General features: G+C 38.6%; 1 protein-coding gene and 1 long non-coding RNA gene across 5 annotated transcripts in view; one reads left to right on the forward strand and one right to left on the reverse strand.

Annotated features, from left to right (window-relative positions):
• Window positions 1-30: 30 nt before the first annotated feature.
• Window positions 31-17,513, forward strand: LOC309646924. Its single transcript, XR_014255655.1, has 3 exons — window positions 31-481; window positions 5,278-5,372; window positions 16,185-17,513. It is a non-coding gene; the product is annotated as an uncharacterized lncRNA (long non-coding RNA).
• Window positions 11,824-27,520, reverse strand: part of TTPA (alpha tocopherol transfer protein) — a 21,734-nt gene continuing 6,037 nt past the window's right edge. The window contains exons 2-5 of one of the 4 annotated variants that reach the window (XM_082433720.1): window positions 25,122-25,275; window positions 19,604-19,797; window positions 17,520-17,630; window positions 11,824-15,052 (exon numbers count right to left, since the gene is read on the reverse strand). In XM_082433720.1, coding sequence (XP_082289846.1) covers window positions 14,864-15,052; window positions 17,520-17,630; window positions 19,604-19,797; window positions 25,122-25,275 — 648 coding nt within the window. In that variant the 3' untranslated portion in view covers window positions 11,824-14,863. Of the gene's footprint in view, window positions 15,053-16,112; window positions 16,222-17,519; window positions 17,631-19,603; window positions 19,798-25,121; window positions 25,276-27,520 lie in introns of those variants that run through there. The other 3 variants (XM_082433721.1, XM_082433723.1, XM_082433722.1) reach the window with 3 other exon arrangements.

The raw sequence follows: 27,520 nt of genomic DNA on the forward strand, positions 1-27,520 counted from the left end.
CGCGGGGCGGGCCCGGGGCGGGCCCGGGGCGGGGCCGGGCGGCTCCAGGGTACCAGAGGCCCCGCTCGCCCCATCACTGCGCCGCCGGTGCTGCCGCTGGTGCTGCCGCCGCGACCCCGCCCCCGCCCTGCCCCGCCGCGCCTGCGGAGACTCGGGGAAGTGCCGGGCGGGCACGGGGCGGTCTCCGCGTCCTCGAATCTGTCCTTTCCGTTGTTTTCTGGACGTGACCTTAAGTCACCCAGAACTAACTGGGGCGCCTGGTCCAGCGGTCGAAGGGGAACCGCAGGGTCTCTGCCTGACCGAAACGGTAACCTGGCAGCAGGGGAAGGTGGCGAGAGGTTCTAGAAGTCGCCTGAGAACTTTGCGCCATCGGCAGCTCCTACCTAAAATCGTCGGGAGCTGCTAAAATCGTCTTTAGGAAGGCTGGCAGCCAAGTTTGACATCCCAGCGTTCCATACAAGGATGGACGGTGACTTGGGAGGTAATTTCCACATCTTGCCATTTGTGTTCAGGGTCGAGGCTTATGGACGATACGAAGGGAAGACGAGGGAAGGACGATGGATGCGAACACATCCACGGACGCATCGCCCCAGCTCCGAACTGGGTCGGCCCACTGCTGGCATCGCGGCAAAGGGGCAAGGCCAGGCCAGGCCCGCAGACGGTGCCTCCTAACTTTGCTGTTGACCCCAAGCGCAAACTGTCCTACAAACGGGGCAGAAAGGATGACTTGGGTTCCTAGTCATTAGAAGTTTTTTGAGGTTTCTGTTTAAAATTTTAAAAGAGATTTAGAAACACTAGGCATATTTTGGTGGGAAAGTAGATGAAAGACAGCTTTTTCTTTCTGCGTGAAAACCAAAATATAAAGATATGGCTTATACTAGGTGAGCGTTCCCACCTATAAGGGTCAAATTCAGAATAAAATTGAAGAGTGTTTGAAAATCAACTCAATGCCAAGTATGGAGGATGCAAAGACGAATTGGACAATGTCTGTTTTCATAAATTTACAATTTAGTAAGGAAAAAGAACAGGACTTGTGGAGAGAACGTATTTCAAGAAGAGTGAATGCAATATGTAGTCTGGTTTGGCAATAAGATAATGCTGCTGTAGAAGGGCATGATGAGTGATAAGCTCCATGGGTGCGGTTAAAGATGAGAAAAGCCCTACATTCTCAGCTGGTTTTAAACACGATTGAACAGAACCTTTGTAAGTGTGAATTTGTGGTACTGGAGAAATTGACTCTCCACATAGGAAAAAATTAAAGTATTACCTGGCAAAAATACAAAAATAAACTCCAGGTGAGTAAAGATGTAAATGTAAAAGGCAAAATATTATACTTTGATAAGAAAATATAGGAGTGTATGTTCATGACTTCGGTGGTCAGAAGGATTTCATACAACATTATATTTTAAAAAAAGACATCTTAGTGGAAAAAAATCGTAGATTTAATGATGTCATAATTTGAAAACTTCTATGTAACTAAGTAAATTAAAGATAAGGCACAAACTTGGAAGGTATATTTACAAAATACAGAATTTCAGAAGTGTTCATTTCTAACACATACTGAAGAACTAAAATCAACAAGGAAGAAAAACAACCTAATAGAAAAATTGGAAAAGAACATGAAAAGACAAATCATACCTTCACTAGTCATCAGGGAAATGCAGATTAAAGACAAGATAATATGTCACATCCATCAGAATGACAAAAATGTGAACTTAAGTCAAGGGTGTAGAGAAATAAGAATTCTCTTAACACTGCTGGTAGAATTGTAAAGTATTACAACTGTTTTTGAGAGCAATTAGGCAATATCTGGTAAAGGTGAAGATGCACATATTCTGTAACACAAACACTTTTTAGACTTAGGTATGTACCCTAGAAAAAGGCTTGCATGTGTGAACAAATAAATATATACAAGTATGTTCTTTGTAGCATTTTTTGTAATAGTGAATTATTACATGCAACTTATATCATTATCAATAAAAGAATGAATAAATTGTATAATTAATAGATAATTATGATGCATGAAAATTAATAAGTTGGAGCTGCTTATGAACAGAGTTAAATTTCTTTTAATAAGAAATAAGAGGGACTTCCCTGGTGGTGCAGTGGTTAAGAATCCGCCTGCCAATGCAGGGGACACAGGTTCGACCCCTGGTCCTGGAAGATCCCACATGTCACGGAGCAACTAAGCCCATATGCCACAACTACTGAGCCTGCACTCTAGAGCCCGCGGGCCACAACTACCAAAGCCCACGCACCTAGAGCCCATGCTCTGCAACAAGAGAAGCCACCGCAATGAGAAGCCCACGCACTGCAACAAAGAGTAGCCCCTGCTCTCTGCAATTAGGGAAAGCCTGTGCGCAGCAACGAAGACCCAATGCAGCCAAAAATTAATCAATTAATTAATTAATTTTAAAGAAATGAAACAACAGATAAGTTATGCTGAGGTCCAGAGGATTATGTCAACTACCTGAACCAGAATCTGTCCACACATCTTAAAAAAAAAACCCATGAGGTGTACAAAGAGTACAAATAAAGTTACACATGATTCGTGCGATACTAGGAGTTGGAGGGTATCACAAACATCAAATTACCAGAAAATTGGTAAGTAGCAAACTCCAGCAGGAGAAGGCTTCCTCCACTGCTGCAAGACTCTAGATGCTGAGAGTAGAAGATGCAAGGCTTCAGAGAATCTTGGAAAAAGAGGAAAGAGTAGTGGATGATATAGACAAAGCATAGGCAAAATCAAACCCTGAGAGAAAATGTCAAACATTAAGTGCCAAAAGACTGAACACAGCCTGGGTCTTGGAAGGTTATAGTACTGGCTCTCAGGAAGGAGCCAGAGGTGGCAGCTTCAGATAAACATTGCTTCTGAGGGGGACGCAACTGCATTGACAAGGGGGTAGTGTCCTTTAAAAGCATGACGATGAAGGGAAAGGAGGTAAGGGGAAAAATGAAGAGAAGTCATGCCAGCAACCCCACCTCACCTCCACGTACACACAACTGCCACCACTAAAAGCGTCTGTTAGAGGAATTGCACTTCACTGTACTGGCACAATAAAACCCTTTCAACTAGGAAGGGTCTACAAAAGGCCTATTTTTTTTTTTTTTTTTTTTTTGGCCGCACCATGCGGCTTGTGGGATCTTAGTTCCCTGACCAGGGATTGAACCTGGGCCCACAGCAGTGAAAGCACAGAGTCATAACCACTGGACTGCCAGGGAATTCCCCAAAAGGCCTATTTTTAAAAGAATCAAACCAACACAAAACTACTCTGAGAAGAAAACAGAGAAGGTGAATGGTAACATTTCACCTAATGAAAATTCTCCTTCAAGAAAACAGACAAACAAGCAAACAAAACCATAAGACCAAGCTCCAAATTAAAATTAAATATCCTTAAGCAAGTGTTAGATAATATTGTGTACATATCAAATCTAGACCAGAAGTTTACAGCCCAAGAACAGAAATGGACAAAAATGGGATATAAGGGGCTTCCCTGGTGGCGCAGTGGTTGGGAATCTGCCTGCCAATGCAGGGGACACGGGTTCGAGCCCTGGTCCGGGAAGATCCCATATGCCGCGGAGCAGCTGGGCCCGTGAGCCACAGCTGCTGAGCCTGCGCGTCTGGAGCCTGTGCTCCGCAATAGGAGAGGCCGCGATAGTGAGAGGCCCGCGCGCCGCGATGAAGAGTGGCCCCCGCTCGCCGCAACTGGAGAAAGCCCTTGCACAGAAGCGAAGATCCAACACAGCCAAAAATAAATAAGTTTAAAAAAAAAAATGGGATATAAGTTGTAAATATCTATACGTATACACATAGATAGGATAGAAATATAGAGATATATCTTAACCCAAACAGAGATACTACTTAGGCCAAAAGAAAAATCAGGGGAACTATTTGTAGTTGTGTAGAACTGGGAAAAATATTGGAAAATATAAAGTACACGCTTATATCTCAGCACATGTGACATGTGCTGAGTTCTGGAATGGTACCAGAGACTGGGAAGGCTGAGTAGGAAAGGGAGTGAAACATTCAGTTGTCTTGCAGAGCATTGGAGATAAAGTCCCATCGGAAGGGGAGGGAGCCTGAAACAAACACAAAACAGGTCTCCACTTCCAGACACTTGCCATATTTTGAAACTGCAAAGGGTAGAAACTAAGTTTAGATTTGCAAAAGGCAGAATTTTCAAGGCTAAGAAAAAAGAAAATATCTAAGATACCAATCAAAAACCCAAGTGGACCAATCCTGAAGAATGGGAATGAACAAGAGATGGACAGAATCCTCCTAAGTCTGCAACCCAGCTCAAGACCTGATTGGATTTACTTGCCTTTCATGCTATCTGACAAAAGAAAGGAAGAGTCATCATTTGATGGGAGGTATTACCTGGAGCCTCTATTAGTTAAACACAATGTCCAACATAAAATGTTACTAAAAATACGAAGAAGCAGAAATATGTAATAATCTAAAAAGAAGGGTAAAATAGGAGACCCATAGATGGGAGTTAGAAGAAAAGACTTCTATTTTAATTTTGTATTGAAATATAGTTGATATACAATATTATGTTTTAGCTGTGCTACATAGTTATTTGACATTTGCATACATTATAAAATGTTCACCACAGTAAATCTTGTAACCATCTGTCTCCCTACAAATTTATTGCAATATTATTACTTATGCTGTATATGACATCTGCATGGCTTATTTCTTACTTAAGTGGAGGTTTGTACCTCTTAACCCTCTTCACCTATTTTGCCCTTCCACCACCCTCCCCTCTGACAACCATTGGCTTGTTTTCTGTATCTGTGAGTCTGTTTTCATTTTGTTTGTTTTGTATTTTAGATTCCACATATAAGTGAGATCATACAGTATTTGGCTTTCTCTGTCTGACTTATTTCACTTAGCATAATACTCTCTAGATCCATCCATGTTGTCACAAATTGCAATATTTCTTTTTTTATGGCCGAGTAATATTCCATTGTATATGTATACCACATCTTCTTTATCCATTCATCTATCAGAGGACACTTAGGTTGCTTGCATGTGTTGGGTGTTGTAAATAATGCTGCAGTGGACATTGAGGTGCATATATCTTTTTGAAGAAGTATTTTTGTTTTATTTGGATAAATGCCCAGAAGTAAAATTGTTGGATCACATGGTAATTCTATTTTATTTTTTTTATTTTTTTATTGTTTTGTTTTTTGTGATGTGGACCATTTTTAAAGTCTTTATTAAATTTGTTACAATATTGTTTCTGTTTTCTGTTTTGGTTTTTTGGCTGCAAGGCATGTGGGATCTTAGCTCCCCGACCAGGGATCAAACCCACACCCCTGCATTGGGAGGTGAAGTCCCAACCACTGGACAGCCAGGGAAGTCCCAGGTAATTCTATTTTAAATTTTTGAGGACTCTCCATACATTTTTCCATAGTAGCTGTGCCAACTTACATTCTACCAACAGTGCACGAGAGTTCCCTTTTCTCCACATCCTTGCCAACACTTGTTATTTGTCATTGTTTTGATGATAGCCATTCTGACAGGTGTGAAGTGATATCACATTGTGGTTTTGATTTGCATTTCCCTGATAATTTGTGATGTTGAGAATCTTTTCATGTGTCTGTTGGCCATTAGAATATCTTTTTTGGAAAAATGTCTGTTCAGGTCCTCTGCTCATTTTGAATTGGATTGTTTGGTTTTTTGATGTTGAGTTTGTGTGAGTTCTTTATATGTTTTGGATATTAGTCCCTTATTGGATATATTGTTTGCAAATATCTTCTCTCACTCAGTGGGCTGCTTTCTTGTTTTGTTCATAGCTTCTTTTACTATACAAAAGATTTTAGTTTGGTGTAGTCCCATTTGTTTATTTTTCTTCTGTTGCTCTTGCCTGAGACAGATAAAAAAAAAAATTGCCAAGACCAGTGTCAAAGAGGGTACTGCTTATGTTCTTCTAGGAGTTTTATGGCTTCAGATCTTATATTTGAGCCTTTAATCCACCGTAGAATGAGTTTGGAGGTGTTCCTTCCTCTTCAATTTTTTTGGAATAATTTTAGAAGGACCTAACTCTTCTTTAAATGTTTTGTAGAATTCACCTGTGAAGCTACCTGGCCTGGGACTTTTGTTTTGGGGGAGTTTTATTATTACTGAGTCAATCTCATTACTGGTAATTGGTCTGTTCATATTTTCTGTTTCTTCCTGATTCGTTCTTTTTTTTTTTAATTTATTTACTTATTGGCTGCGTTGGGTCTTAGTTGCTGTGCGCGGGCTTTTCTCTAGTTGTGGTGAGCAAGGGCTACTCTTTATTGCAGTGTGCGGGCTTCTCATTGTGGTGGCTTCTCTTTGTTGCGGAGCACAGGCTCTAGGCACACGGGCTACTGTAGTTGTGGCATGCAGGCTCAGTAGTTGTGGCTCACAGGCTCTGGAGCGCAGGCTCAGTAGTTGTGGAACACGGGCTTAGTTGTTCCACAGCATGTGGGATCTTCCTGGACCAGGGCTCGAACCCGTGTCCCCTGCATTGGCAGGCAGATTCTTAACCACTGCGCCACCAGGGAAGTCCCTGATTCATTCTTGAAAGATTGTACATCTCTAGGAATTTATCTATTTCTTCTAAGTTGTCCATTTTATTGGAGTATAGTTGTGCTTAGTAATCTCTTATGATCCTTTGTATTTCTGTGGTGTCAGTTTAATTTCTCCTCTGCCATTTCTGATTTTATTTGGGCCCTCTCTCTTTTTTTCTTGATGAGTCTGGCTATAGGTTTATCAATTTTGTTTTATCTTTTCAAAGAATCAGCTCTTAGTTTCATTGATCTTATCTATTGGTTTTTTTAATCTCTATTTTATTTATTTCTGCTCTGATCTTTATTATTTCTTTCCTCCTACTAACTTTGGGTTTTCTTTGTTCTTCTTTTTCTAGCTCATTAGATGTAAGGTTAGTTTGTTCATTTGAGATTTTTCTTGTTTCCTGAGGTAGGCTTATATCACTATAAAATTCCCTCTTAGAACTGCTTTTGCTGTGTCCCATAGATTTTGGATCATTTTATTTCCATTTTGATTTATCTCCAGGTATTTTTTTATTTCCACATTGATTTCTTTGTTGACCCATTGGTTGTTCAGTAGCATGTTGTTTAAACTCCATGTGTTTGTGTTTATGTGGTCAGAAAAGATGCTTGATATGATTTTAATCTTCTTAAACTTTTTGAGACTTGTTTTGTGGCCTAGCATGTGATCTATCCCGAAGAATGTTCCATGGGCACTTGCAAAGAATGTGTATTCTGCTGCTTTGGGATGAAATGGTCTATATATATTTATTAAGTTCATCTGATCTAATGTGTCATTTAAGGCCAGTATTTCCTTACTTATTTTCTGTCTGAATGATCTGTCCGTTGAAGTAAGTGAGGTATTAAAGTCCCTTACCATTATTGTGTTACTATAAATTTCTTCTTTTCTATTTGTTAATATTTGCTCTATGTATTTAGGTGTTCCTATGTTGGGTGTATATATATTTATAGTTGTTATATCTTCTTGTCGGATTGATCCCTTTACCTTGTGTAATGGCCTTCTTTGTCTCTTGTTACAGTTTTTGTTTTAAAGTCTATTTTTTCTCATGTAAGTTTGCTACCACAGCTTTCTTTTCTTTTCCATTTGCAGGGAATACCTTTTCCCATTGCCTCACTTTCAGTCTTTGTGTGTCTTTAGATGTGAAGTGAGTCTCTTTAGGCAGCTTATATATGAGTCTTGATTTTTTATCCATGCAGCCACTCTGTGACTTTTGACTGGAGCATTTAATCCATTTACAATTAAAGTTATTATTGATAGGTATGTACTTATTGCCATTTTTTAAAAAATTTATTTATTTTATTTTTGGCTGCGTTGGTTCTTTGTTGCTGCGCGCGGGCTTTCTCTAGTTGCGGTGAGCAGGGGCTACTCTTCGTTGCAGTGCATGGGCTTCTCATTGCGGTGGCTTCTCTTGTTGCAGAGCACGGGCTCTAGACACTCAGGCTTCAGTAGCTGTGGCACGCGGGCTCAGTAGTTGTGGCTTGCGGGCTTAGTTGCTCCACGGCATGTGGGATCTTCCCAGACCAGGGCTCGAACCCGTGTCCCCTGCGTTGGCAGGTGGATTCTTAACCACTGCACCACCAGGGAAGCACCCTTTTATTGCCATTTTAAAATTGTTTTCTGGTTGTTTTTTGTATTTCTTTTTTGTTCCTTCTTCTCTTGCTCTCTTCTCTTATAATTTGATGACTATGTCACTGTAATGTTTGGATTCCTTTCTCTTTTTTTGTGTGTGTATCTGTAAGTTTTCGTTTTGTGGTTACCATAAAGTTTATATATAAACACACACACACATATATACATATAATTATATTATTGTATAAATTACACATATATAAACACATATATGATTATATATTATATAGATATATGAATTATATATATAATTATTTTAAATTGATGATCTCTTAAGTTTGAATGCATTATAACAACACTACCTTTTTACTCCCTCCCCTGACTTTTAATGTATTTGATGTCAAATTTTACCTCTTTTTGTTCTGTGTATTATTTAACTACTATTGTGAATATAGATGATTTTACTCCTTTTGTCTTTTAATGTTCTTACTAGTTTTATAAGTAGTTGATCTACAACCTTTAATGTATTATGCCTTTACCAATGAGATTTTTTTCCTTTCATAATTTTTATACTTCTAGTTGTGGCCTTTTCTTTTCCACTTAGAGAATTCTCTTTAACATTTCTTGTAAAGCTGCTTTAGTAATGCTGAACTCCTTTAGCTTTGGCTTGTCTGTAAAACTCTTCATCTCTCCTTCAAATCTGAATGATAACTTTGCTGGGTAGAATATTTTTGGTTGTAGGTATTTTTCCTTTCATCACTTTGAATATAGCATGCCACTCCCTTCTGGCCTGCAAAGTTTCTGCTGAGAAGTCAGCTGATAGTCTTACGGGAGTTCCCTTGTGTGTAAGTAGTTGCTTTTCTCTTGGTGCTTTTAACATTCTCTCTTTATATTTAATTTTTGCTATTTAATTACAATGTGTCTTGGTGTAGACCTCTTTTGGTTCATCTGTTTGGGACTCTCTTTGCTTCCTGGACTTAGATGTCTGTTTCTTTCTCCAGGTTAAGGAATTTTTCAGCTATTATTTATTCAAATAAGTTTCCTGCCCCTTTCTCTTTCTCTTCTCCTTCTGGAACTCCTATAATGAGAATGTTAGTATGCTTGATATTGTCCCAGAGGTCTCTTAAAGTATCCTCATTTAAAAAATTCTTTTTTCTATTTTCTGTTCAGCTTGTGTGGTTCCCACTACTTTGTCTCCCCAGTCGCCGATCCATTCCTCCGTATCGTCTAATCTCCTGTTGATTTCTTCCAGTGTATTTTTTACTTCAATTGTTGTCTTCTTCATTGGTGCTGTACTGCGTGTATATGTGTGTTGGGTGTGCAGGAGTAAAGTTAGTCTGACACAGTGATAGGGTGAGGGCAGAGTCAGCCAAGGGAGGCCCAGACACATCAGTTCTGTATAACATTCCTGTGGCCAGGGGCTGAGTCAAGCTGAGGTAAAAAAGTTGCTCACAACCTTCCCCAGAACTTCTCTGTTGACTCCAGACGGGGCGCCTGCCTACCTGTCAGGGAATATTGGGTGGCTTCTATCAACAACAAAAACTGGACAAATGAAGAGGTTGATTATTCTGGCTATTGCAATATAGACAGCTCCCCGGATCTGACTATCAGAGTGTTTCACTCAGGAGGTTTTGCCTTAGACCTTCATGGAAAGGGGTGAACAGTGGCTTCTGGGGGTTGTTCTGCAAGCAGGAGAAGTCTCAGTCAGGTATCTGAACAGGAAATGTTTTTCTCTGCAGTTAACACGTTTCAGGAGGACAAAGAGTTCTAACCTTGCCTAACCAGTCATGACAAGTGGTTCTAATCATAGCTAATTACTAATGAGACATAGAGCAGGAAATTGGAGACCTTGTCAGCAGGTTTGGGCAAAAGAGAAAGATCTGTGTTTGTTGATCTTGTCAAACAAACATAATTTGTCCCAGAACAATGTAGGGATTAGAGTAATTTCTGAGGAATTTTGGCCAGAATACAAAATACACACACTTCATCTCCCTTGCCCCTTCCCCCCTCCACCCCTAGCTGCTGATTCTGAGAGGTCTTGTGTAGAAAGGGTGATATTTTTGGAAAAGGTTGGTGTGCCTAGAAATAGAGACACAGATGTAGAGAACAAATGGACACCAAGGGGGGAAGGGAAGGGTGGGATGAACTGGGATATTGGGATTGACATATATACACTAATATGTATAAAATAGATAACTAATGAGAACCTACTGTATAACACAGGGAACTCCACTGTACAGTAGAAACTAACACAACACTGTAAAACAATTATACCCCAATTAAAAAAAAAAAAAGGTTGTTGTGCCTAGCATATAGGTGGGGTTAGGAGTCCTGCAATTTAAGGATGGAAAAACAGATTGGGCCTCATCGTGAAGGGCCTCAGGTGCCAATTAGTAATTTACCCGCGTGCAGTGTTGCTCTGGCGAAAGTTCAGAGAATGAAATCTTGCAGAAAAATAACTGCAGCAGTGGAGGGGTATATAAAGGCAGGACCAGTGAGAAGCTGGTAGTCCAACAACAGAGGCTATGACAGCAGGTAGGATGAGAGATGATCAGCCTTAGAAATGGGTCATGGTCAGATATTTTCAGGTAGGACTGATAGAATCTGGTGGCCATTGAGCCCTGTGGCCTGTGGAATTGGGTCTATTAGGAGCATGGTGACGTTGCAGAGAGCGTGGACTTTACAGCTAGGCTGGCCGAGTTCAGTATGATTTTGGCATTTACTAGCCCTGTGATTCTGAGCAAGGAATGGACACTTTCAGAGTTGAGTTCTCTTCTGTAAAAACAGGCATAATGCCACTTACTTCTTTTTTTCCGCGAAGATTGAATGACACATGTATGTGAATCTAATATAGGGTCTGGCACAAAATAAGCAGTTCATACATTTGAGTGCCCTGAATCTAATATAGGGTCTGGCACAAAATAAGCAATTCATACATTTGAGTGCCCTTCAGCTGACAATCAAGGCTTCCCATATTTTGTTTCCCAAGCATCCTTCTAGGCAGAAGGCCCGCGCTCCTGTACCATTGCCCTCCCTCCAAAAATACAGGCCTACGTATGATTTCTCAGACATGACCTACTCTTCCTGATCTCTGAGTCGCTGCTCATGCTATTTCTTTGCCTGGACTAGCCTCCCTCTCCTCACTTCTGATTGCTCTCTGGGGGAGTCAATTCTTCTTAAAGGCTGTGCTTCAAATAGTACCTCCGCTAAAAACACATCCTCTAGATCCCTGGGTGGAAATGATCTTTCCTTCTGTTAAAGTCCTAAAGCACTTTATTGCAACCACTCTAAAGACTCTTACACTATACAGGTATCCGCTGCTTTTTGAAAGGCTTCACTTTTGCAGAAACCTACATTAGTACCTGTTTTCACTAACCGAAAGAAATCCCACAAGGATTTTTGCTTTTACAAAAAAAGGCTAAAAGCCAAAATAGCGCTGTGTTTGTTTTGCCATGGGCCATTATAGAGGCAGCACCACCCAGAGCAGTGAGAGTGACATGGCCAAGCTCCTTCCTGGAACCACCCTCAGCATCCAGCATCCAGCATCCAGAGCTTTAGAACTGGGTCTATGAGCACCTGTGCTTTCTCTCTGTTTATTTTGTGCATCCGTTAGTGTTAGCCCATTTTGGCTTAAGCAAGGTTTGGTAGGAAAGCTCTACTCTCAGATACCAGGAGAAACCTGTACTGCACTTTACCTGGCTATTTTGGGGTTTTTTTTTTTCTTAAATATCCATTTATTTTTTAATTAATTAATTAATTTTTGGCTGCATTGGGTCTTCCTTGCTGCACGCGGGCTTTCTCTAGTTGCAGCAAGCGGGGGCTACTCTTCATTGTGGTGCGCAGGCTTCTCAGTGGGGTGGCTTCTCTTGTTGCAGAGCAGGGGCTCTAGGCATGTGGGATTCAGTAGTTGTGGCGCACGGGCTTTGTTGCTCCGCGGCATGTGGGATCTTCCCAGACCAGGGCTCGAACCCGTGTCCCCTGCAGTGGCAGGCGGATTCTTAACCACTGTGCCACCTGGGAAGTCCTACCTGGCTACTTTGGATAAGTATTTTCTCTCTTCTAGGTAGCATCCAATTAGTTTTGCTATTCACTATAGTACTTAATTCAATGTATAGTGTTATCAAAAGTAGATATTTAATAGACTGATATGATTGACTTGGATAGAGAAGAGGCGAGCAGTCAATCAAGTGCTAGCCCTGGGGGAGGGAGAAGGATGGGATGTGCCCTTGCCAACCAGAACGTTCGTGGGGAGGCACTGCTGCCAGTCCTCATTTTACTGCCGTCATTCTAGTTCAGTCTTTGTAACTCATAATTCCTCCACAGCATCTAGGTGGGGCAAAATTCATCACATAAGGCCAGGAAGGAGTGTTTCAGACAACACCACCTTACTAGTTTGTTGAGTTTTGGGTCTGTCCGTATATTTGACCTGTTTCGTGAGCTACTGGCTTAATCTAGGTGGGAGACAAAGATATTCTTTGCTCCAGGACTTAAGTGTTATTTCTGTAAGAAAAATATAATTTGACAAATGAAATCATGATCTGGGCTCACAGCAGTTTCAGAATCCAATTATCTGATTTAGTGACACACTCTGGCTTTTCTCACTTAGAAGTTTTAACTTCTGAAGTATGCATGGCTTAGTTTTATGAAATTAATTTGGGGTCCCTTTCAGCACAAGAAGACAGGGGAAGATGGTATTGAACTGAGCGGCAGGAAAACCAGTCTGCAATTGAAACGTTTAAAGAAAACACTGGCGTTTTTGTAATGGACAACTAGATGCGATACTTTTTTCTTAACCTCTTCTGTGAGGAAAAGCAGTTTTTGAAAAAGAATGCCTAATATTCATACTTAAAAATGAAAAACAGCTATAGTTTGTGTGAAAAAGATCTTTATTTTGTTTTGAACAATATTAAAACAAATTATCGGGCAGTTCAGTAACACAATGAGCACATGTTAGAGTTAATCTTTTACAAGGCACCTCTGGTGCAATTACAGTAAAGTAATAGAGACAATTCAATAGTTATTTATCTTGCCGCCTTATAAAACTGCCTGTTCATTTTACATTGTTCTTTTAATGTTCTTCAGTGAATCGCTGCATTTCATAAAAAATTCAAAGTCCTATCATGAAATGTACTTCTATTGATTGACTTACTTTAATTCTATTTACTGTTAGTAACATCATCAGTGAATCATATTTAAAAGACATTTTAAAATACTATCCTTTATTCTTGTGCTAAAGTAATCATTCCTTCACAGAGTCAGAAGAAAGTGTTTTAAGCACCGAAATGTGAATGAAGTAGAACTTTGTGATGTAAACCTTCTAGGAATAAAAGTTGGGTAAACTAGAACTTTTTGTTGTTGCTATTATTTATACTTTTTAAATAGTTTTATTCTGCTGTCATTTTTAATTATACAATTTTAAATTTTGTGATTTTGTAAAGAAGATTTTAGCATTTTTTAGAAAACAGGCATGATCTAATATTTTAAATTAAAATTATAATGTAAAGTTACCTTCCCAATGCTAAATCAAAATCAAACACGTTCTCTAAAGAACATTCACAATCACCCTCAATTTTTCACAGATATATGTACAGAGAATCATAAGTATCAGCTCATTTGATTAGAATAATTTTCTTATAAAGAAAAACACCCTTTACATATTCTTTCACAAAGATACTATTGTATGATTAATGTTGAAACCCAACTAAGCTAAAAAATGTTTAGCAAATTTTGTACACTGTGTTCTTTCATTTTTAAGTTTAAAATAAAATTTAAAAATTATAAAATACTATAAAAATTGTCATAAGTTGAAAGCTATATTGACATACCTTTCTCAATAAATGAAATATGCTTTAACATAGCTACAGTACAAACAGCACGTTTTAACTCCTGATTTTTTTTAAAGTAAATATGAATTGTAGGATTTGGCTAGAATGTTCTGATAATACAGTAAAACCCAAATTTCTTCATGCATAATCTGAAAATTTCCAGATGTAGTTGACAGTGATTTTAAAATGTAAACATTTCGTTTCCCTTGTGTAGTTGTGTTACTGTTCAATTAAAAATAGAGTCCATGTATATGGCAACCAAATATTATTCCACCTCTGAATCTCTATGTAGTTAACTATATCAACATGAATAATTTCATAGAGACCTATTGATGCTACACATAAGAGTTTATGGCGTACAGACTCTTCAATCAAAAGTTTCTATTGTGCAAATATGGTAAAATAGAATTTCCCTGAGGTGAACTACCTTGCTGGCCCACAGAAATAACTATATAAAACTGTATTCAGATTTTAATCTGAATTATTGTCTATCTGACACGCACCCAAAATGAGTGTGAATAGATTTTTATAATCGGTTGATTTGTGCTAATATTTCTTTTCAGTGGACTATTTATTCATTTATAATCAAACCAGTGTGACCAGAAAAGTTGTTTAAAATAAAACTTTTGAGAAACACACCAAAGTGCACATGAAAAGGTACTTTAGAGATAACTTTCTTCCAAGTGCAAAAATCAGGAACCTCTTCTATGCTTTTAAGGTATACTAATATTTAATTACTTTAAAGGTAAAGAAAAGATATTTAAAAAGTAAAGAAATTTCCCAAATACCCATGTTGCTCAAGTTAGAAGATTTTTACATTGAAAAAAATCAATCGGAAAAGCATTAGTTTAATGATTCTTTTTCTTTCATTCATATAACCAGGTAGGATCTTACTCATGTATTTTTAACTAGGAAGTCTTTCACATTAAATAACTTCTTCTCCTTTAACGGTCTGTGAAATGCTGCTGAGATAATTTTCAGACTTCATTATAAAATTTGTCCACTCCTGACAAATGTCCTCCATGGAGTATTCTTCACCACCGTATTCCACTGGAAGAATGTCTGGGAAATGCTGAAGTAAACTTTGTTTGTAATTGTCCCCATGCATATGAATCTGAAACAGCCAAAATGTTTTAGAAGGTATGCCCTCTGCCTCTCAGTATATCAGATGCATTTCCAATGGAAAATCAACACTGTAAGATAAGGTGCTCTCATCACTTCTAAGATAGGAGCGCATGTATAGATACTATTGATACATCCTTTATTCTTCTGCTTATGAAGCTAATAATTTTACTTATGTTTAGATTGTGCTGCTTATGAATCTGATCATCTTACTGTTTTCTTATATTTGCATCCTTATAACTATTCAATATTTACAAAAAGCTATTCTTTTTTCTTTCAAAAGTAGATTTTTAAAACTCTAAATAAAATCATTTTATACATTCTAGTCCCTAATCTACAGGTGATTCTTAGCAAAAGATCGAATATCCTGGGATGGTTCTGTAGATGATAAAAATGTTCTTCCTTTCATTAGTTCATATTAAATAAAAGCATATATCTGAGCACACAATCAGGCACGCAGGGAATAATTTATGTGGTACAGTTGACAGATAGTCTTGGCTAATAAAAAATTAAGAGAAATGATGGTTGAGAACTTTAAATTTTTGAACATTTTAAACTATAAAAATTGATCATATAATGTCCTGAAGTTAAAATAAAGACTTGGAACCTTTGATTAAAAGCACATCTTGTTAAAAATAAATACATAAATACCTTTATTCATCTGCTAGGGTTCATCTGTACATTCAACAATCATTTAATTAGCACCTACTATGTGCTTAGGATATGAAGACTGAAAGATGAATGAAACAAGTTTTTTGCACTCAGGAACCTTGCAGTCCCAATCCTTGATTTTTTTCTGAAATGTTTAAAGTAGTACCAGCTAATTGAAAAGAAATTCAACTATCTCTTCAGGAAGGGAGAAATAAAATCATTCATGGAGTACTGCCAAAATGTTTAAAGGGAGAAAGTGGCTAGATTTGGTCCTCCCTGCCCTCCTCATTTTGGCAAGTCTGTTTCATGTCAATTAACTTTCATTGAAATGCTTCACTTAACTTCTCAATTTAAAATTTTTCTTCTCTTCTTGCTCATGTTCTCCTGTTTATTAGGTTCAGTTTATTGTTGTATTCGTTTTTTTGGTCCAGAATATAACCCAAAATAGAAATACTTATTTTTATGTCTTTCAGCGTTCAACAGAAGATGGCCAGCTATTGTCAAGCTATACTGAAGAGAGGAAAAAAAGAATAAACAAAAAAACCCAGCTTTTATAAAAATAAAAGAATCTTCCGTAGGGGCGGTTCTTCTTGAAGACAGACAGAAATACCTACTGGAAAACCTCAAAAGAAGCTCTAGGGTCGTCATTTTCTGACCAGATGCAAGATGTTACATTTTCTTAGTATGAAAGAATATACTTTGTAACATTCCAAATATGCTGTTATCACTCACATTACCAGTATTTCTATTTAAATAGTTTTTGAGATTTAAATTGTCAAAGCCTTTAAAACCTGTTTGTGTTCATGCATTAGATGTTGCCAACGTTTGTATAAATAAATGCTCTAAAAATTATCCTTTACAGATTCATGCAGAAGAGTGGTTGCCAGTTTGGGAACTCACACTCTATTGTCAACACTTGAAAAATCCCAAGTAATATTAGATATTCACCTGAGATAAGACTCCGCAAGATAGGTAAAAAACATCAAATCTATTTGCTTTAACTAACATGACATTAAGTCACATACCTTGGGTACTATGGTTTTCAGTTACACATGTCTAATTTAAGCATATTTATTATTTACATAGATAATACATTCACATGGCTAGAAATCAAAACAAGATAAAAGATACACAGTGAAATGTCTTGCTCCCAACCCTATCCTCAGCCACCCCATCCGTACCTCTCTTTTGTTCCATGTAGGTAACCACTTTGGTTGTTTCCTTGCATATCCTTTAAAAATATCTTTTATGCCAATATAACTATAGACTCTGATTTCTTCCCTTTTTATACAAAAGATAGTATAAACACTATTCTGCATGTTCTTATTTCCCTTCACAATACATCCTGCAAATCTTACTGTGTTCCATTGTGTAGATGCATCACAGTTTATTTAACCAGTTCCCTCATGATGAAAACTGGGTGGTTTCCAATATTTTGCTACAATGAATCCTCTTGTGTATGTAATTTTGTTTGTGAGCATGTGTATCTGTAGGATAAAAATCCCAGAAATGTGAAGGCTGTAATTTTGATAACTGTGACCACACTGCCCCCTATAGGGAATATATCATTTTGCAGTTTCACCAGCCATGTGTTAGAGGTCCAGTTTTTCCACAGCCTCACTAACTTGATTTTTCAAAACTAAAAACAAATTTTATAAAAGTAGTTGGGTTGTTAGATAAATATTCAAAACACTGGGACAATGCTGTGTGTGTTGGGGGAGGGGCGGAAATAAGAGAGCAATTTTTAAATAACAAAGGAGTGGAACATTTGGTGCAGAAGAATAGTGACTTGAATATGTTTTCCTTACCCGTTCCTTAATTTTTTCGGTCAGAAATGGTTTAATCATGGAAAAAACAGCATGGAAAATTATTGGCTCATTTATCAAATGGATACCACGAACTTTTAATGGAAAGGAATCCTTTGAAAATAAAGAAAATGTCTTGTTAATAACAAAGCATAGATCAATATGTAATTCCTATCGACAAGCCCCTTCTTTGAACACTTGCTAAACTTACAGCAATGCCTAAAGTGTGATTTTATTTTCAAAATTATTCCATCAACACAATAGCCTGCTTTATAGTTCACTGTCCCTAGATTAAGACAAGGTCTCTAAAAAGGTTTCACCTTGTAGTTTAAGCAAAGTATTTTAAGAAATACCTGCATCTTTCATAAGCAGGACACAGAAAATATCTTCCCCAATCACATATAAATGTGCTTTTGAAAAATCAATGAGTCATTTGGATATTTAACCTTTCCCCTCAAATTTTTATTTTGAGGAAGAAAAATCAAACTTTCATAAAAGTTGAAAGAATAGTACAATAAACACACACTTTTAAACTTTTGACACGGGTATAAGTCTTTCACATCAAAGTAATATCGGCTTTTTTCTAAGGTTTAAAATGTTAAGGATTCAAAGAAAAACCTCACCAGTAGTTTCCCTACCCAAAGATGTGTTGTTAATATAGAGATTTTTCCTGCCAAGTTTCTTTCATGCAAAACTCTTTTTTTTTTCTGCACATAGCTTTTAGAGATGTGTTATCAATTGTGACTTTTCCTTTCAGGTTCTTTCTATGAATAATTTTATTTTAAACATAATGGCTAATATGCTCTCTAAATATTTTGCACCCTGTTTTGTTTCACTGACATAATACAATTTTTGTAAACATTGTGAGCTTTAATATGGATGCTATAATCCATCAAATGGATGTACCATTATTTAAGTAACCCTTTTCCTATTTCTGGACAAATAAGCTGTTTCTAATTTTCTTCTATAAAAATTGATGCTATAGGGGGCTTCCCTGGTGGTGCAATGGCTGAGAATCCACCTGCCAATGCCAATGCAGGGGACATGGGTTCGATCCCTGGTCCGGGAAGATCCCACATGCCACGGAGCAACTAAGCCCGTGCGCCACAACTACTGAGCCTGCGCTCTAGAGCCCGAGAGCCACAACTACTGAGCCCATGCACCTCGAGCCCGTGCTCTGCAACAAGAGAAGCCACCGCAATGAGAAGCCCGCGCACCGCAACGAAGAGTAGCCCCCGCTCGCTGCAACTAGAGAAAGCCCACGTGCAGCAATGAAGACCCAACACAGCCAAAAATAAATAAAATAAATAAATTTATTTTTAAAAAATTGATGCTATAGTAACTATCTTTATGTATAGAAGCAATGGTGGCTCTAAGTACAGCTTTTATGTCCGGATGTCCTGGATTGGAATCCTTGTTTCACTGCTGACAAAATGTGTATGCTTGGGCATTGCTATGTCACCTCTCTGACATAGTAAAATAATTTGTAAAATGGAAAAATTAATAGTCATATGTCATAAGCTTTGGTGTAGTCATTAAGTGGTAATGCACTTGAAACACTTAGCAAAGTACCTGGCACATAGTAAGCTATTATTATTATACACAAAGTCTTTGATATATTTAAGATTATTCCTTGGCTAGGTTTCCAAAAGTAGGATGACTGGGTCAAAGATGATGGCCATTTTTAAAACTTTTTTTTTTTTTTCCCAGAAAGAACTGTATCAATCTATATCAACCAAAACCTAAGTGACATTTTGTTGTATGATTGCTATAAATATTATATTTTGAGTCAATTTTTAATTTAGGAAGAAAATTTTAGTGACTGAAAGATAAAATCACCACATTATTGTTTAAATATATGAATTCTGTGGTTAGAAATTTTGAACATATTTTCACAGTTTGTTGCAACATTCTTTCTTTTTGAATTAATAACACTTTACTTCCTCTTACCATTATTGAATTCTATGTATCATTTCTAAAATTTTATTTAATTTTCTAATAAATGTACTATCCCTTCTCTTTAACATACAACTAAATGTGTATCTATTATTTGAAAGTATTATCCCGAACAGTTAAAATATACTTACTGTAAGAGCAGCAGCAATCTTCTTGGCTACAGATGGAGTAATTTGAAAAGCATGAGAAAACTGCCAGCCTTCCAAATCAAAGATAGCCTTGATTCCATTCCGTTGTGTTTCTACCTCCTGTACAATAAGCTCGGATGTGATTAGACTTACACGAAACACATCATAAGCTGTGAAAACTTTTGGGTCCCAGTGTGCTAAAAAAAATATATAAAAAACCATATCTCAGCACTGTGTAAAGAATCAGAAAGATTTACAAAAGGAAATGAATTCTTTTTAGACTTAAAGGATCAATAGAAATAAAACACGTACAAAGATCATGAAGTGAGTAACAGATCAAATTGGTGGTCCAAGAACACGTGCCTGTTTCTCCCTCCCTCCCTCCCTCCAATCCCTAGCAAAGAACAGATTCTTAAGAGCACGGAGAAAATAAGAAAATGCAGCCTGGATTTGATGGCCAGATGAAACTACAGCCCAAAATATGCAGGATGGAGCTGTGGCTGAAGTTGGGAATGCCTCTGGGTATGCTCCACGCTCAAAGGTATTGAAAATGAGAAAAGCAAGGCTCTGGATTATGAAGAGTAACTAGGGCCCCATCGTGACCACAGAGGTTGCTGCTAAGGGAAATGTGTGAGGAGCACACAGGCAGGTGGGTCTCTCTGACACCCTCCGAGACGAGCAGCGTGTAGGAGAGGCACGTGCATATAGGCTAGAACAGTAGTGTGGGCTTGGAAAGCCGAGTCAGGGAAGCACTCGGGTAGCCGGCTCCCCACACCCAGGAAAAACAAGGAATACCTGTGCTAAGAAGAGGAGCTACTGAGTTCTTGTCCTCTCCCCTCCCCCACCAGTCCTGGGGCAGGCCACGTCATGCAAAACTGACAGTAATGGATAGGCAAGCAGGTGATCTTTAAAAAAGATATGCAACCACTGAGACTTTTAATAGTTTTAAAGACACAGACACACAAAGAAGAGAGGATCCAAACTCAATAGACAAAGGCACTAAAACTGAAGGAAACAGCTAATAAAGCAAGAAACATTAAAAGAAACAAAACTGTTTCAGTGAGGAAAAAAAGATACCATAGGCTATTGTCATAAGAACAGGCTATTATGAAAAAGAATCAGTTGAGATGTTGGAAATAAAAAAGATGACAATTCAAGCAAATCTCAGTTGATGGGACGAATGTCAGAAAAGACACAGCCAACGAGTGAATAATGGTTTGGAACATCAAGCTGAGGAAGTCTCTCAATCTCAACACAGAAGACCCAGGAGTCAATATGGATGAATAAAAAGTTAACAGACGTGCAGCTAGATCCAGAAGTTTCAAAATCCAACTAATCAGAGTTCTGGAAGGCAATAATACAGAGAATAGGGAACAGAGAAGAAAGGAATAATAACAGCAGAGAAAATTTTTCCAAAGCTGGAAAAAGATGCAAATCTTCAGATTACAAGGTTCATGCAATACCTAACAAGATGAAGGGTTAAAAAAAAAAAAAAAAGATTCATGACTAAGGAATGGTAAAATTCTAAAAATACCAAAGTTTCTGGCTTGAACAACTGGGTAGAATGGTGGTACCATTTGTCGAGTTAGGAAACACTGGAAGAAAAGTGTTTAGCAAGGAAGGATCACAGGCAGTTTTGAACATGTTAGAATGGTGACTGAGATGTCCAGTTGGATACAGCTGAGATAGGGAACTGGTCGTATGGAGCTTTGGGAACAAAGAGATAATGGGGGTGAAGATACAAATCTCAGAGTTTCTGTGCTTTTAGGTCTATAGCCGGGAGTACCATGGACTTATGTTTCTCTGTTATGGTAGAGAGATAAGTAGATTAAGAAGAGGAGGCTGAGGCCGGTGTCCTAAGGAATTTCAGAATTTACAGTAGAATACGTACTGCCAGCAAAGGAGACTAAGAAGAAACAGTCAGTTAAGTTGGAGGAAAACACCAGGAGAATATGGCATCAGAGAAGGGAGGCAGATATCTCAAAAAAGAGGAAGAGGTTTGCTGTGTAAAGAGGTCAAGTGAAATAGCACTAAACACATCCATTAGATTTGGTGAAAAGGTCACCGATGATTTGCTAAGGTCATTTCACCAGAGAGAGAGGTGGCAGTGAAACCAGACCAGGGGGCGTTGAGAGGACCTGGGAGAAAATGTGGATGGTGAACATCACTAACTCTAAAAATGTGCCTGAGAATAAGAGGTGTGGGGAGACGGCTAGGGTGGAGGCTGGAGGGACTTACGGGATTAAGGAGCTTTTGGATGGCTGATCCTAACAGATTTAAATGTTAATGGACAGTGTGTAATAGCAAGGAAAAATCTAGAGATGAAGAAAGAGAAGGGATAATTAGAAGTATTCCTAGAAAGGTACAATGGAATTGCCCTTTATTTTTAAAAACCTCAGATTCCTGGTAAGAATTTGAATAATCAGTCCATGGATAAACCGATTCACGTATACTGTACCACTTCAGACACTGGCTGAAAGCTATAATGGTGCAAAATATGAACAGAATGACTGAAAGTCTGCAGTTCAGAAAATAGTGACTGACCTACATTTCTGAGCCCACCAACATAGTTGTCTAGACCTGTGCTGTCCAAATAGTAGCCATTAGCCATATGTGGCTATGTACATTTAAATTAATTAACATTTAAATTAATTAACAGTAAATAAAATAAAAATTCATCTTCTTAGTTGCGATAGCCACATTTCAAGTGCTCGACAGCTACATGTGGCTAGTAGCTACTGAGAACGATTTCACCATCATAGAAAGTTCTATTGGACATTGCTGGTCTAGACTCTAAGTTCCTTTACGGCAAAAGAAAAAACCGCCGTACATTTTTAATTCCTTCTCCAGCAACTATCTAACATTTATTGAGTGCTTAGTACATACCAGGTGATTTTCTAATTAAATTTTATATATACTGTATTGCAAGATTTAATGCTCACAGCAACCCTACGAGGAAAGTTTCTGCTATGCCCATTTGATAGATGAGAAGATGGAATTACAGCTGCACAGTTTTCCATGTAGCTAGACGTAGCAGAGCTGGGATTCCGACCCAGGCAGCATGCCCTAGAACCTGTGTCCCTAAGAACCAAGCCAGTCAAAACTTAATGCTCGCTGCTAAATTTTATTTTTGCTGCTGTAGTACAGTAGTGAGTCTCAAAAGGCATAAAATTATACCCTTTGGCTTATAGGCCAATAATGGCAAAAACTTAGTTTCACCTTGGCTTGTCCTGCTGGACTGGAGGAAAAGGTTCTGTGCATTTTCTCAGTGCTTACACTGCCCAGAGATGGCACCAGGGAAGGAGTGACGCTAACGTTCTACCCAAAAAGCTCTGCCACAGATTTCCTTTTTTTAGTTCTTCCCATTAATTCAATTAAATTTAGAAAATTTATAAATATAAATTTATCCTATTTTTTCATTTTACTCATAAAACTCTTCTGAGTTTCTCCTTTCGCCCTGGAGTAACATGTTATTCTACACAACACTCAGAAGATTTGCTGCATACTCTCCTGTCTGACCGTCACTGAACTGATATGTTTTCTTGATTTTAAAATCTCTTTGAGTTAAACGGTACACTTATAAATTAATAACTGCAAGAGGCCCTCGCTACAGAGAGATCAGCTCGGTGCTTTGTTACCACCTAGAGGGGTGGGATCCGGAGGGTGGGAGGGAGACGCAAGAGGGAGGAGATATGGGGATATATGCATAGGTATAGCTGATTCACTTTGTTATAAAGCAGAAACTAACACACCATTGTAAAGCAATTATACTCCAATAAAGATGTTAAAAAAAAAAAAAAGAAAAAGAGGCCCTCGCTAAACAATAGAAGACTGTTGACTTCTATTATTTAAGGTGTTTCTGGTCAAAGTAGCACATTTGCTTTTTCACTATTAAGGTTTCATTTTTACTTCTTAACATGCCCTAATTCGTTTATGAGCAAACCCCAAAAAACCTCCAGCCAGGCGTGCAGAGCCAGGATACTCGCAGAAGGAATCATCTGTAGGTTTCAGTCTCGTGCTCCTGGGACCCCTGAGTAGGGTTGCCAGATAAAATATAAGAAGCCCAATTAAAGCTGAATTTCAGATAAACTGGATATATTTTTTTAGTCTAAGTATGCCCCATGCATACTAAAAAAAATTATTCATTGTTTACCTGAAATTCAAATGTAACTGGACACTCTGTAGTTTTTATAAAACAGTTTCACTTGCTACATAAAACACAGATACTTCGCCACATCTGGCAACTCTATCCCTCAGGAACTCAGGGAACCTCATGCAACTTCCTATAACACCGGTGAGGCAACAACAGGACAGAAGAGCCCTTGTAATGACGGGTTCACAGACAACGACTTAACGATTAACCCCGTTGTATTTGACACAGAAGCTGGAGAAAAAAACAGAATCATTCTACCTAGTCTTGTGCTACCTTTTCAAGAACTAAATGCAGGATCTTCTTGCAAGACAACCAAGTGCTGAGTTATAGGCATGTATCTTATCTATAAGCGGGCAGGAAAGGCAAATCTATAAATATCTTTAAGTTCCCTAGAATATTTACAGATGTGAAAGTTTCTGTAAGAGGATAATTCATAAGATTCTGCTCATGAAATGTTGGTTATCTTTGTCATTCCAACCGGGCCAGGAAAGGCTGCTGGGGACAGTGTGAACCCTCCGTTTCGTGCCATTTTTAATCACACACAGGTCGAAGGGAGGGGCAGAAGTTATAGGTTTCCAGCCTCCAGGAAACACTAGGAGGACCTCGGGGTGAAAAGAGGAAGCAGTGAAAAGAAAGAGGGAACGTGCAACAGGGGTTCTTTAACACTTGCCTGGGTTCTGCTTCCCACGGCCCCTTCCTCCCCTTCCTCCACCTGGAGAATGAGCCCCTCGCTCCTCAGCCGGGATGGGACCCAACCGCCGTTCACTCTGTCACTCACGCCAAAAATATCTCATAAATACCTACCATGTGCCATGCCCTAGTTTCGGTGCTTGGGAAACATCAGCGAACAGAACAGACAAAACCTATGCTCTCGTGGAGCTTGTATTATTATAGTTCAGAATTCTCATTTGAATTTTTGAAACACTTTACCTTGATCTTTTTTACCTTTTCCACCTATTTCTCTTCTCTGTTTTCTTTTCCTCTTATTTTATATAGTTAACTGTGTGGAAGAATGGAAGTAGGATTTTCATTGGTTTTGGATAATTTTCTCACAACGGCCAGTTTTATTATATTTGGGGGACATTAAAGACTAAATGAGGGACGTCCCTGGCGGTCCAGTGGTTAAGACTCCGGGTTTCCAACGCAAGGGACGCGGGTTCGATCCCTGGTTGGGGAACTAAGATTCCACATGCCACACAACGCAGCCAAGAAAATATAAAAAATAAACATTAAAAGAAAATGTTTTAAAAGACTAAATGAAACCCAAGTTAAAACCTAAAAAGCTAAATTCTTAAATATGAACTCATGGAAGCTTCCGATATGGCAGTCAAGAAAAATAAAAAACAGGAAGTGCTGTGTGTGACCTACCAATTCTGTAAATCAGAACTTTGCTGCCGGTGGGGTCTCGGGCTCTCAGGACGCCGACGTAGCCGGCCTTCAGAAGGCCAAGAATGCTTCTAGGATGGAGATCTGCACTTACTTCTGGACATTCTTCTCTCCACTTATAGTAGTTTTTTAGTAACTGGAAAATAAAATAAAAATTATCTCCAGATAGCATACATGGTAAGCATTTTGTAAGAGCGATAGGAAAGTCTTGGCATTATGTAGGGCCCTTGCCATCTATTATGTCAGGATTCTAACCTGGGGTATCTTTTTAGCTGTAAAAACTAAAAGCACACTTCATGCAGGATCTCAGGTGATAGGAGTCAGTCACAAATTCAAAGTTGAGGAATTTTTATTTGTCTCCTGTGGTAAGGAGTCTCCCAAAGATAGCTGTCAACAACGCCTCCCCTCCTGGTGTGCACGTCGTTCCTTCCACCAGGAGGCGGAGTCCATTTGATTCCTTCCTCTTGAAGCTGAGCTGGCCTCGTGTCTCGCTTTGACGGAAGTAACACCGTGCTTGGTTAAGAAGCCTGAGACCTTCTCTTTTTGCTTTTTGGGATCCAGACACCACGTAGGATTATTAAATAATGAATCTCTGCAGAGAGAGGCCCTGGACAACGAGAGGCCATCTCAGATAGCCTGACCTCAGCCATGGTCCCATCTCATGCAACGTGGAGCAGAGACGAACCATCCCCGTTGAGCCCTGCCCAAAGTGGCGCATTACAATAAACAGCCCTGGTTTAAGCTGCTAAATTCGGGGTTGGTTTGTTACTTAGCAAAAGAAGGTTGAAACATCCACCTTTAGTCTTCGTGAATAAGGAAGAAAAGAAATCAATCAGATGAATTAACTCTACAAATGTTTTTGAGCATCTGCCACGTTCCACACACTTAGTGAGGCACTTGAGGTATAGCAGTGGGCAGAATAAAATCCCTGCTCTCTTTGGACCTCCCCGGTTGGTGACAACTGGATCATACAGGCCATGCTACGTAGTGAAGAGCTTGATTCCCACGCTGCTGCTGCTTCAGGAAAACCTTGACTCCACCACCTACTATCCATCCGGTCTTGGTATGTATTTAACTCCTCTGAGTCACGTTTTCTCAACATGTGTCTTGCAGGGTTCTGGGTAAAGCATACATGGGCATAACGAGGGGTGGTCAGCCTTGCTGTTTTCTTAATAGGGAAAGTTATTTAGATTAACTGCTCATCCAAGTTTTTAGTGCAGGTTTATATTAAAGATAACTAAAAGTTTTTGGTTTTTATTTTCTCTCCCGGAAAAAAGATAGAAAGGAACATTTCTATACCATACTAACAGAAAACAACAAAAATCGACTTTGTTAACGGTGGTATGCACTCGGAGAGCCAGTGGAACAGTCTGCCTGGATATTAGGTCTTAGCAAAATATGGTTTGAAAGAACCGCATTTTCTTTTTTTCCCAAAAAACCCACCAATAATGGTTACTCTGCATTTACAAATAATACAGACATTGCCAGTGTATTGTGGAGAATACTGACATCAAATTACACAGTTAAAATTTATTATATTTCAATTTACCTTTCCATGATTTTCAGCATTCTCAGTTTTTTCTAAAATGACAGTATATTTGTTTTGAGTTTAAAGAGATCTATTAGCAACGCGGAATCAAAGTTCAGATGAAAGGAAAGGACAAATTTTGCATTTGAGGGTCACTGGAATGACCATGAGAACTGTAATCACGAAGTAGTAATGATCTGGAGGAGAAACTGCAAAAACAAGTTTAAAAAACCAAGTAAAGGGTGAAATTCCAAGCCTTGGGGGACGTGAACGGCTGGGAATGGCTGGAGGAAGAGAGAATCTGGTTGGTTCACAGGAGAACCGGTGCCACAATGTACAGCAGGGAGGGAAAGGTATCTGTGTTGCTCTGCTCCGCGCTTCTTTCTCTCTGATACTGTTTCCCTCTCTTTCTCTTTCTTTCTCCCTGTCATTTCTGCGTTTAAGAAACTTTCCCTAACTGTTAAAAAAAAAGAGAATGTTACTAAGAGTTAAATGCAACAGAGAGGTTAGAAAGAAAAAAAGTCAGTAAATTTGCCAACAAAGAAATTATTGGTGACCTAAATAGCAGATTCCAAAAGCAGCAAAAACAGAAGACACATTGTAGATCCTGATATATTCATTCTATTCTATAAGATGAATTTCTCTTCCTTCTCCTGTCTTAGGGGGCATCAGAATAAGTGTTACTAGCATTTTTCATGTTCATTACTTTTTTCATAGTTCCCTCGGATGGAAAACTAGTCCTTTTAATTCTAATTCAAGAAAAACACCAGAAGCAGCATAGGAGCTCCAATACAGAAATAACAATTTTGTTTTCCCATGGAATAATAAAAGTTATAGCTTCATTAACAGGGAT

This window comes from Balaenoptera physalus (genome assembly GCF_965194825.1).
Source record: "Balaenoptera physalus genome assembly, chromosome: 17".
NCBI lineage: Eukaryota > Metazoa > Chordata > Mammalia > Artiodactyla > Balaenopteridae > Balaenoptera > Balaenoptera physalus.